This window comes from Archocentrus centrarchus, chromosome 6 (assembly GCF_007364275.1).
Source record: "Archocentrus centrarchus isolate MPI-CPG fArcCen1 chromosome 6, fArcCen1, whole genome shotgun sequence".
In the NCBI taxonomy this organism is placed as follows: domain Eukaryota; kingdom Metazoa; phylum Chordata; class Actinopteri; order Cichliformes; family Cichlidae; genus Archocentrus; species Archocentrus centrarchus.
This window is the reverse complement of record NC_044351.1, coordinates 21,545,348-21,557,631: the sequence shown is the minus strand read 5'-3', so window position 1 is coordinate 21,557,631 and position 12,284 is coordinate 21,545,348. Positions and strand designations below refer to the sequence as shown.

The window sequence follows — 12,284 nt, the reverse complement described above, 5'->3', positions numbered from 1 at the left end:
TTTCATAGTATAAAAAAAAAAAGGGGGGGGGGGGGGCTATCTGTTCCCAGTTCCCACCTCTGGCTTCTAAAGGTGTAGCACCGCAGTCCAGTCTCATGACAATGGGCGCAAAGGCCATGTATCCTTCCACACAGTGCTTTCTGATGGTATCAATGATTGAGGGAGGAAATTGGATGTGGAGGTCACAAAGAAACACAATGCTGTGATCATCCTAAGGCAGAGTGAGATTGGAAAGATCAAATTCAAGAAATTTACTACTGACATCTATGCTTAATGCTTCATTGCCAAGAGATGCTGCAGTACTCACAGTTATCAGATCGATACCTGCTTGCAGACCAGCAGAGCGCTCAAAGTTTCCACTCAGCTTCACATACTGGTAGCTGATAATTTTCACAATCATAGATACAGCTCAGTCAGATCATGAATACTTTGTGATAGGCTTGTATTGCCTATAAAATGGACTCAAAAACACACAGAGACACACCTGGGAAGTGAGGACTTCTGAAGAGCTTTCCTCACATCCATGTCAGTGCTGTTGTAGTCAGTGATTATGAGGTTGAAGTTAGCATCTCTAGATTTTCTGAACAGTTCCTCCATGTCAGTAATCAGCTGCTGCACCCATTTAGCCTGGTTTTTTACTGAAAAAGGCATACAGACAAATGACATCGCAGAATAGTGACTGGATGGCTTATATGAACGTACATACAGAGAAAACTCTGCCATAATCAGCCAGAACCGCAATCAGGGCTTTCATTTGGCAGACATGTTTTGACCTTTACTGTTGATTAAAGCTGTTCATTCTCAAAGAAAACATAGATTGTTACCATGAGCAGTACGATAACAGTAGTGTAGAAGTGTATTCGACAGCAAACGCATTGACAAATCTTGACTTTAACAGGCTTGCCATGCTGGCCAAGTTCACTGCATTAATAAAGAAAAGCTCTGCTATATTAACACATTACTGATTATATGGAATCACCCACTTAAAGTCAGTATACAGTACCTGGTACTACGAAGTGGACCGTGGCAACAGGATTCCAGTGGAAGCCCACCGGGTTGCAGAGCAACACCTCACGTTGTGACTGCTTGAAGCTAAAGTCCCTGTTGCGCAGCCCACCATGGTGAACCAGAGCATAGATGTACTGTGATAAACGCAGCAGCTGGCCATTCACATCTTTGAGCTCCAGCTCCAGAAGGTAGCGGCTGCCCTGGAACCTATCCGCACGCTTCACCACGTTAACCACTCTTACCAACTTAAACTGCCTGCAAGATCAATCAGAGCAACAAAACCAAAGTAGAACATGCTGTAAAGGAAGTGCACAAAAGTTTTATACAATTTTATCAGCTGATTCAAAATGGTATGACCTTACAGGCACAGACTTACAGGATATTTAGACTTAATCCTGAAACTACACAATTTATTCAATCACATATGTAAACAATACTAAAAAAGCAACAAAAGTAAATGTTCTCATGATGCTACAAACTGGCTCTTGTCAGTGTAATATTTTTGCATACTTACACTTAACAGCCACTTTATTAGGTATACGTGCTCGACTGCTCATTAATGCAAATATATCTAATCAACCAATCACATGGAAGAGACTCAATGTGTTCAGGCAAGTAGACATGGCCAAGGCAGCTGGCTGAAGTTCAAGTTAAATGACTTTGAACATGGTGTGGTTGTTGGTGCCAGACAGTCTGGTCTGAGTATTTCAGAAACTGCTGATCTACTGGGATTTTCCCACACAACAATCTCTAGAATTTAGTGAGAGAAAATATCCAGTGAGCAGCAGGTCCCTGTGAGAAAATGCCTTGCTGTTGCTCGAGGTCAGAATAGCCAGAGTGCTTCATTCTGATAGTAAGGCAACAGTAGCTCAAATAACCACTCATTGCAACCAAGGTATGCAGAAGAGCATCCAAGAATGTGCAGCACATCAAACCTTGAAGCAGATGGGCTACAGCAACAGAAGACCACACTAGGTTCTGTTCATGTCAACTAAGAACAGGAAACCTGAGGCTAGAATTCATTTGGGCTCACCAAAATTGGACAATAGAAGAATGTAAAAACATTGTCTAGTTTCATGAGTCTCAGTTTCTCCTGTGACATTTAGATGGTTGGGTCACAGTTTGGCGTAAACGACATGAATCCATGGGTCCATCCTGACTTGAAGTAACGGTTCAGGCTGCTGCTGGTGTAATGGTGCAGGGGATATTTTCTTGGCACAATTTGGGCCACTCAGTACCAACTGAGCATTGTGTATATGTCACACTGTGGTTGCTGACCATGTCCAACCCTAAATCTAATGAGACTAACATTTGCCACAAACAGATCCCTAGACATACAACTTACCCATGATGCTTTGCATTCAATTTATCCATGAACGTCTTGACTATGTCCAAAGCATCATTGGAGTGGAGCAGCAGGTTTCCAGAGATGTTGCATTGTAGGTTGATCCAATCTGAACGCTGTGCCTGAAGGTCCAGGGGGCTGGCCTGGAAGGTTTGGTTCCAGTTGACCTGAATGTCAACAACTGGTGCAGGTGCAAGATCCTCATCATCAGCATTGTCAAACTCTCCTTGTCTTCTCCATAGGTAGTCTCTCTCATCCTCTGTGGTGTTTCTCCTTCTCTTAGCCCTGTTGTAGACCTCATCTTCCTCCCTCCCTTGGGCCCTCTCTTTTTTCTTATCCATCCACTTTTTGTCCATTTTCGCTTTAGCACTTTTCTTAGCTCTAGGGATGCTATTTTCTAAATCTTGCTGTAGAGGCATATTCAGCTCTATCTCCTTATCTGTGAGCCTTTTTCTGACATTCGAGTCCCTTTGATTTGATCTCACAAGCGGGCGGCTGAAATTTCTTTTGCTAGGGGTAAAACGTTTGTTGTTGGGCAGTACAAATTCCTTCTCTCTGGTTACAAACCTCCGCTGCTTGGCCAGGATGGGTTTTTCAGGATGTGGATTATTCCTCTGTAGGTTCTGAAGCTGTGAGGATTTGACTCGCTGGATTTGGGAATGGTTCGTTTTCTGGATCCGATGCTGTTTAGAGTCAAGTTGCTCTGATTGGACAACTGACTTTTCTTTAAGCTGTTTTTTGTTATCCAGTATCAGCGGATTAGCTTGTTCTGGTCTCAGAGGTGATTTTACCTTTTGTCTTTCTACTTGTTTCAACTGTAGCTTTGGTTGAATCTGTTCTGGTTTTTTAACTGGGCCCTCTTTTTGTAACTCTGTATGATTTTGTTGCAGGTTATGTGCTAAGCCTTGCTTTAGCGCTGACTGAGACTGAGACAAATTTCCATTATTTTCCCTCTTCTCCAACATGTCTCTGCGCAGTCTTGTATATGAAGAGTTACCCAATGTGTTGTTAGATTTTTGGACAACCAAGGAGAAGAGCTTGCGCCTGCCGTTTTGAACATAATTATATTCATCTCCATAGTCTCTTAAATGGCCATTATCCACATCATCTAACTTGACTTCCTTTTTTTTTTCATAGGTCTCATTGTGGAAATGCACCTTATCTTGGATCCGTTTCCATCCCTGGAAATTGAAATCTAACATACACCAGATAAAGAAAAGGAGAGTTAAATGGACTGACAATGTAAGCAGCTTTAATTTGCTTATATGAAAAAACAAACAAAAGTAAAACATACCTCTGTTTAAACGTTCTCTTTCTTTTGGACGGTCAAGTTTCATGTATCTGGAGAAGCCGAACCTTGACATGATAGAAGCCAATTTACTTTGTGTTATGTTTTAGAGATGACTTAAAAAAACAAAACAAAAGGATGAATGATATAGCCCCCTCACTTGGTTATACTGTTAAACTACATCTAGTTCAACTCTGACCTGCTGTGAGAATTTGAAGTTATTGCACAGTTTTACAGTAATAATATTTGACATGTTTTTTCTCACATTTTCAGGTAGTAAGAGCTCTCAGAGTAGAAGCAGCTGGTCTGCATCTCCATGTGTGTTAGTCGAGTGTAGTCATTTGGGTAGATGTAGGACAAGTGGACCTGAGGATATGAAATGAAATGACAGGCTGTATTACTTGGCCAGTAAATGACAGTGTACAATCCTGGAGGCAACCATCAGGAACTCCAGGACGTCACTGCAAATAACTAGATTTCGGCAATAGTAATAAAATCAATAGGAGAAAAATTAGAATCAGCAGTTAGCTTTCGTTTCTTTTATATGGGTCCACAGGAGACATTAAGTATGCATGTGCAATTTAGAGGCCCCAAATAGACAACATAACTCAGCATAACAGGGATACATTAAATGTAAAGTACGAGAATGTCATACAATATGGAAAAAGCTTCTTATATTCCCAATGTTCCTCACTGGGAGGCCTTTCTTTGTCTCTTGCACAAACAAAAACTTTCAGAAATAAATCTGTAACCTTTCTACAATAATGGTATATGGTGCTTATATAGCAGAAAAGGAAGTGAGATAAACAAACTATCAACACAACAAATACATACAAACTGGAGTCCTTGATAACGATGCAAAGGCAAGTCTTTGATTGTGTAAGAGGGTTTGTATGTGCAATCAGGAAGAACACCTTGTAGGAACTTGCTGTTTAACATATGCACTAGAGAGAGAGAAAAAAACCAAAAAACAACACAGAGATAAGAGGCATGATTACTTTGTGCATTCAGTAAAAGGAAATAACTTGCACAGTACTTGCATCCGGGATGCTAGGAAACAGACAGCTGATGAATCTGCTGTGTGGTGAAGCAACCGAGAGACGTGGCTAACCTTTGTAGAATGAATCTCGCCGATCTTCAATTAGCATATCTGCCTCAGCGCTGCGCTGTTTTGTGGGGGTGTGCCAGTGGCTTGCAGCTGTTTGTGGTATGTGGGAAACATCATTCATCAACAGGGCTGACTCATCTAAAGACAGAGCATTAGAAGTATTAACTGCACCAAAAAAATACAAAAAAGAGACTTTTGAGCACCTTTGAAGAATGAATCTTCAAGACTCATAAAGATTCATTCTGAGTGATGTGTTTTGAGGCACCAGGAATGATATGTATACTTACCAGTATAAAGGGAGATGTACTTGGATTCAATAATCATAAATGAACTGTCTTGGTCCAAGTGGAGCCACTGTGACAACAAAAACCAAAAGTTTTTTACCCACACTGAACATGAAAAAGAGCACATACTTGGCGCGAGAGTTGGAAATAATGAAATGAGATGAGAGAGCATAAGAGGACATTTTCTGGGACTGCTGAATCTAACTACTTACCGCCACCTCCACGTGGTCAGTCCCTCTGTCGTTTTGCTTGTGAATAACTTCAAAAAAGTATCTCATCTGAGCAGACAGCCTGTCAAACAGCAAAGGTACCACGTTATAGTCATAACAAAAGACAATATAAACTCTTTATCCAAAGACAATCTCAAACCTTTAAGTGCTGAATGTACACAAGTCCCAAAATGCTACTGCAACTCTTTTGGTCAGATAGAAATCTCTCACTCCACAATGGCTCAACAAGCAGTTTCTTTTTCTATTATTATTATTATTTTTTTTTAATTTATAAAGCACATTTAATCTCCTTTAGAGTATTGGATTCTTGGAACCAAACAACAGAGATAAAATGCTTGTAATAAAACCTAAAATGAAGTGATAAAAGAAGATTTTTTTTTTTCCTTTTTCATCTGGACTGAGCCAGGCCATGCAATGATTTAATTCTAAAAAGCAAGAAACTGAGTTGCAAAAGGTGCTGGGAGTTCTACTGGTAACACACCTGGATACTCAAATTCTCCTTGCTTGTTTTGGTTTACCTTTACCGATCAAGTTTTTATTTCTGCATCTCCACATAAAGTCATGGTAAATAGAAACCCTCTTCAAATTCTAAGGTTTTACATATCAGGACATAGTAAACACAACCTCAGAGGAAATACAAAACATTACATGTTTTACATGCTCATTATTTATTTAACAGAAATGAAACCAAAATGCAGAAGTACTTGATTAATTAGTCATAAGCAGGTGTGTCCACCTCAATGAAAGCAGACATTTTGGCACTTTGCTGCTCTGGAGCATTCAGGTGTGTGTTAGCACAACACCACAATCTTCCCAGCAGTAAATGACGATTTGAGTAATGGTCTAAGTGGTTTTGTACGACTCTAACGAGAGATTTATTTGTTTTTAATCTACTGACTGCTTTCTCTATTTCTGTTTTTGTAATGGGTTAAGTCAGGATATCATTCTGGTTCCTCCCAATTGCTGGTAAATCCAGTGTCTCTCATTTGGTCAGCATCAGCTGACAGAGGGTGGCTTTACAGATTTCTAAAATAGTTTTGGAAATGAAATGAAATTTCAATCTCTTTAGGGTCATAGGTTCTTAGTTCTTATCTTATAAATTTCCTATTTAGCATGCTGTTTTGTTTTTTTTAAGTCATTTAGTTAGGAATCTTCTGACTCCCGGCCCTACTTCATAAAAGGATTGTTTTAAAAATATTGCCCTCTTCCCAGTTTCTGTGCTTAACAGTTTATTAATGTTAGGAAATAAAATGCGCTCTTATGTAGTTGCTCATTTTAAAACAGTTTCTCCTTTTCTTTCCTATGTGGTCCTCTTTAGCTATTTTGATACACCCTGTAAGAGCTACACTCCCCTCCTGTAGACTGAAAACATTTGGGTTTGACATTAAAAGATGAATAAGAGACAAAAGATCAGTTAGAGGAGTAACTAACATCAAAACCAAGGAGAGCTGTTTATGGATGAAAAACAAGCAACTGTGAAACTGACAGAAGATGGAAACTCAATCAGAGCCACTGAACAAACATTGGCCATAGCCAGTACAACCATTTGGAATGTCCTGAAGAACAAAGTTGTCACTGGTGTCACAGGTGTTGAACAAAGTAGACTAAGGAAAAACAACAGCAGTTGTAAGTGTTGTGAAGAAAAACACTAAAACAACTGTTAGTAACATCAGCAACAATCTACTGTTGGCAGAAGACTTAAAAAAAGTGCAGAGGTTTTACTGGAAAATTGGCTATCAATTTAAAGATGCAACCAAACTGGTTGGGAGATCTTGCAGCAAGATAATAACCCATCACACACTGGCAAACCTACAAAGGGTTTCACCAGTGAGTTAGTGACAGGAAGTGGAAGGGTTTAGACTGGTCTAGTCAGTTTCCTGGCTTAAAACCTACAGAGCATGCATTTTATCTGCTAAAAAAGAGACTGAAGGGAGCAACTGTCATGTACTGCTGTGACAGGCAAGGCAGAGGACCCCAATGCAGGACTCAGAGGTGAGAGCTGAATTCAAGATTTGGCTTTATTTGGTGAGCAACAACAAGGGTTGGTTAGGAGCCAGCAGCACAGACTAAGAACTTGTAACACAAACTATGACGTGACATGAAATATGAACATAACATAAACTAAAGGCAGGAGAATAATCAATGACAACGATGACCTCTACAATGACAAGGATGCAACAAAGAACTAATACGGACTGAGGACTTTAATACAGATATAGGATATTCATCTCAGGTTGAAATTTAACTTATTTTATGACCTGGTATGACCTGACTGTAAAGGCCTCTCTCCTATAGATGGATTCTCCTTGAGTATCTCAAAACAAAGCCTTTGTGTAGACATTAACATTCTTTAAATATTTACATTATTGTGGATTTAGGGTAATTCTGTATATCCTGGCACTAGCATAGATGCCACACACATTTTAGATAAAAAATATTCACACAACCCAGTCATGTGCAAAAAAATGTGCTGATCTTAATTCCTGATCTTTAAATTTTCTGTGAACTCACTGCTCTAGACATGAAACAAGGCATATACCTTTTTTTTCCCTTCCTCTTCAGATAAATGCTCAAGCTACAATATTAAAGAGTTTCAGTCTTTATTTCTGGTATTGACTAAACAACTAAAACCTCATTTTAGTTCCTCAACGTTGTAAATTTGAAAGATTTTTATTGGAAAAAAAAACATTGTTTATGCTGGATTTAGTACGCACAAATACATCTGTACACAGAGTGGTCCCAAATTAACTGAGCTTGGTGCATCCATTCATATCAAACACCTTAGACAACTCAATGCTGTAATTATAGGATTAGCTAAACCATGACAGGACAATTTGTCCAGAATCCAGCACATTATATCTACAATGCTTGCTACCAAGGGTGGCACAATCAGTTACTAAGTTTTGGGAGCAGTTACTTTTTCCACATAGGGCCAGGTAATTTGGATAGCTTTCTGTCCCTTAATAACTGAAGTAATCAATTAAAAACTGTATTTTGTATTTACTCAGGTTATCGTTGATTAATATTAATGTCTCATGACAGGTGTTGGTGTTGGGTTGGCTGTGAATGTAAGATTTCAAACCGTCCAATTTAAGTAAATGGAATTTGCAGCCTATCTACACACACAGTGCAGTATTACATCACTCACACTGGGCCTCATTCACTAACAAGGGTAAGAAATGTTCTTACCCTGTGCATGTTGAACATGGCTGCATATGTTGCTATTTTTCTATTAAAAATAAAAATATATAAACTATACTACTACTACTATGCTATTACTGTTATTATTATCAGTAGTACAACTTGTAATTAAGTTTAAGGATGTGTGTTTACGTTTTCGAAAACAGCCAGGCCTTCACCATTTGTTTGTACATTTAGTCTGTGCACGTCTAAAATATCAATGAAACACAGATTTGTGCATGTAATGTTCATATGCACAGGTTAGGTACAGATGTTTGTATACACTGTTTGTGAATGAGGCCCACTGTTGGTCTCAGTTGTTGGTTTCAGCTCACCGAACTGGTCTGGAGTTCTGACTGGCATACTTCTCAAACTCACCCGGGGCAGACCATTCTTTTCCTGTCTAGGAAATTAAAATGAAACATTCAAAGAAATGTTACAGAGACTAGCAGGAGAAATTTACCCTGCATCACATGAGAAGATGCTAAAATGCATACCCTTCCAACCCATGCCTGTAACTGCAAATTAAGGGGAGAGTCATCTGTGCTGAGCCAGAATTCAGAGTTATCATCAGAGCTCACAGCAAACACAAAATCTCCTGAGACAAAGGAAGAAGAAAGCAAACAAAGTGAGACAGGATGAGTCTGTACAGTATAACACGCATGGACTATAGAAAATGAACAAAACGAAAAAGTACCATCAGCATATGGATGAAGATAACCAAATATCCTGAGCCCATAGTTGGTCCACTGAGGAGAGACGGCCAACTTCCGCACCGTGATTCTGGACTAAAGGAGTAATGAAAGACAAAGAGAATCAGCCAGGACAGTGACTCAAAGTGAGCAAACATCTTGAGCTCAGGAACATGAGGATCTGGCGTGAGGATGTAGAATCCACTGAGTAAAAACAATGTGTATGTGTGAGTGCGTTTGCACAAGTGCACTTCCTTCACACCCAGCCACCATTCAGTATGGAGACATACTGGAGCATTACATGCAACAGGAGGTGATACCTCTGGGTCATGCAGTGGTGATGGTGTGCTCTTGTGCAAAAACTAAAAGAATTTCTGCCTCAACTCAGAAACCCATTCCTTAAATCCAAAATAAAATGTATCTTAATTTATTCACACCTTAACTTTTCTGTAATTCTACACGTGAAACTTAAAAGGAAAAAAAAACGTATATTTGTATCCTTTGTATTGTATCCTGTTAAAACAAAGTATGTTAATATTTTTACATATAAAAGCTAAACCAGCACAATTAGATTGTTAGAAAGTGCCACAGAACGACTAAAGGAATCAGTGCTAAAATAATTATGTACAGCAGGTATAATGTTTACAATGCTCACCTGTGCCGCTTTACATACATATGGTGTGTTGGCATCCTAACATTTCCTAATTATCTCTAGGTACATTTGAGCCAGGTGGGAATGCCATTTGGTCTGCATATATTTGGTCACACACGGGCCACAGTGGCTAAATATGTAAATTATCAGTTAAGCAAGATTAATGAACAACTACCTCTCTCTCCCCTTTTTACAACTCACAATCCAGTAAATACTTAACTTTAAATATTACACTAATCTGCATTTATGCCCTATGAGCCATTCAAATGAAATTAACTCCAAACTGCCCCCAAATTTTTTTATGATTCTTGCCAAAATGTTTAATGATTCTTTGTGTATTGTGTTTTTCTGTCATTTTTAAATGCTGCTTGTAGTCTTGTGAATGCTCCTCCTGACGTTAGGCATTTTGACTCACATGGGGGTAAAGCGGGTAATGCAGATTTTTGCGAAGATCAGCCGTAGAGCTGCCACACCAGTCCTCAAACACATGCAGATTGGCCTGTCCCATATACTGCAGGGAGGCACGAGAGAGTTGACAATGATGTTAACACAGCAGTGTGTGTGTGTGGGTGTATGTGTGTGTGTGTGTATGTGTGGTTGGGTGTGCTGCAGCAATTCAGCAGTTAGATAATCAAGAATCTGGCTTCTAACAAACTTAAATCAACAAATACACTTCCTTAGATACCACTTGACAGTAATCCACACTTCTTCCTGCTATTAATGTGTTATTCAGAGATTCAGATTGCAGAAATTACAAAACATATTTTCTCCTTTAAGTTCAATAGTCTAGAAGCATACAGAGAGCATTTTGTTCTTTTTTTCTTCTGATGAGGAAATATATTTTCTGTACAATCTGGAGGAACAAATATGCGCTTACTGTAAATACACTGTATTTACACGCCCAAGGACAAAAATTGGAGCAACAATATAAGTTAGTTTTCTTTTTTCCACTTTAAATCAGCTCAGTGAAAGTCAATAAGAAACACTGGAACGTGAACACGTAAATGAAGAAGCAGCCGGGTCTCACTACATGCACAGATGTCCTGTAAACATAAACCTCCGCGATATCTGCCAAAGAGGCCGTGTTATCTGATCTCTCTGCATGTGTGTGTGTGTGTACATATGCTGATTGCAGTGCAGGGATAGAACACTGCAGGCTGCAGCCAAATGTAGCCAGGTAGCTCATCAGATTTCAGTAGCGGTCAAGATAGTTTGTTAAATGTTAGCATGACCGGAGCTAAGAAGTTCACAAAAAAAAGCTGTAGATTCTTGTCCATGATCAAAGGCTGCGTGACTGTGAGTTTAAGGGGCTCCTTTGCTGTAAAGCTCAATTTTTTTGCTACTGCTCAAACTCACCTGCTATATTTTTCAAGAATTGCCTGCTAAATTTGGAAGCTGTGCTCATGCAGTTGCATTTGTGTGACTGGTTATGTATATAATATTTACAATTGCTGTTGTACTCTTGGCCAGGTCAGTCTGTTTATTGGTGCAATACTGATGTTGAATTAGGCAACACTGTTCAAAACAGCAACCGGTTCCACCTGACATGAAATATGTGGAACAGCAACACAATGCAGTGAAGCTTCTGAAGTGGAGTCTGATACAGGAAACTTACTGTAAACAGAGGAAAATTCACAGAGGGTGGAGACCACTGGGCAGGCCCAGGCAGGTTATTAGTTTAAAAGAGGTAAGACTGGATATATCAACATGGATAGACACTGTCTGCACACACACACACACACACACACACACACCTCTGGTTTCCAGGGTTGTGGAGCATAACTGGAAGCCCAAGCAGTGGTATCACCGACAGTGTGTGGCTGATGGTCCCTTCTCAACTGTAAAAACAAATATTAAGCTTGGTTTAACTTTGGTTTTCTCTTTGCAAAAGCACACAGCCTCCCATCACCATCACATCATCTTGTTCCATGCACTATACTTACCCTTTCTTCATATAGGTCTCTCTTCCAGCTGATGCGGTCAGCATTAGAAATTACATCTGAGAAAACAGGTGAAAACAGTCAGAGCTGTGCAGGGCAGTTTCTTGTAACTTGTGAAAGTATCAAGAAATAGGTTGAAATATTATTCCTTCTTCTTCCACCATCTTTCAAATTACAGGGTACTGTGTATTTTAAAACAGAACCTCGGTGTTTGTGTGTGTGTGTTTTTTTAAGAGCATGTGGTGTCAGCAATGAACTGGGGTTACGGCTGTGATGCCTGTGATGGTCTGTCATTATCACCAGGGTGGAGATCTCTAAACACACATCCTTGAGACATGGATGCCAATTTTAGCAGCACAAGTAATTCTAGAGCGGTGGATAAGGAAAGCAAGAGAGGAGTATTTTTCATCTCCATGTGCACTCATCCGCTCTTCCTACTAACTCTTTCCTGCCACTTTTTGTGCAAAGTTTTGTGAAATTCAGTGTTGCAGCTGACATTGCAGCAGGGTTTCACTTGTTTGCTGCTTCCATACATGGCAGAAAAAAAAAGAAGGGAT

General features: G+C 39.6%; 1 protein-coding gene across 4 annotated transcripts in view; it reads right to left on the bottom strand.

Annotated features, from left to right (window-relative positions):
- b4galnt3b (beta-1,4-N-acetyl-galactosaminyl transferase 3b) overlaps positions 1–12,284 on the bottom strand; it is a 30,934-nt gene that overhangs the window by 2,413 nt on the left and 16,237 nt on the right. For 3 of the 4 annotated variants that reach the window (XM_030731260.1, XM_030731261.1, XM_030731262.1), the window contains exons 2-18: positions 11,731–11,786; positions 11,542–11,625; positions 10,203–10,298; positions 9,141–9,231; positions 8,941–9,041; positions 8,779–8,846; positions 5,246–5,324; positions 5,037–5,103; positions 4,753–4,887; positions 4,476–4,585; positions 3,907–4,007; positions 3,648–3,709; positions 2,354–3,548; positions 1,004–1,263; positions 485–638; positions 308–380; positions 58–211 (exon numbers count right to left, since the gene is read on the bottom strand). In XM_030731260.1, the coding sequence (XP_030587120.1) occupies positions 58–211; positions 308–380; positions 485–638; positions 1,004–1,263; positions 2,354–3,548; positions 3,648–3,709; positions 3,907–4,007; positions 4,476–4,585; positions 4,753–4,887; positions 5,037–5,103; positions 5,246–5,324; positions 8,779–8,846; positions 8,941–9,041; positions 9,141–9,231; positions 10,203–10,298; positions 11,542–11,625; positions 11,731–11,786 (2,886 nt within the window). Of the gene's footprint in view, positions 1–57; positions 212–307; positions 381–484; positions 639–1,003; positions 1,264–2,353; positions 3,549–3,647; positions 3,710–3,906; positions 4,008–4,475; positions 4,586–4,752; positions 4,888–5,036; positions 5,104–5,245; positions 5,325–8,778; positions 8,847–8,940; positions 9,043–9,140; positions 9,232–10,202; positions 10,299–11,541; positions 11,626–11,730; positions 11,787–12,284 lie in introns of those variants that run through there. The other variant, XM_030731263.1, reaches the window with a different exon arrangement.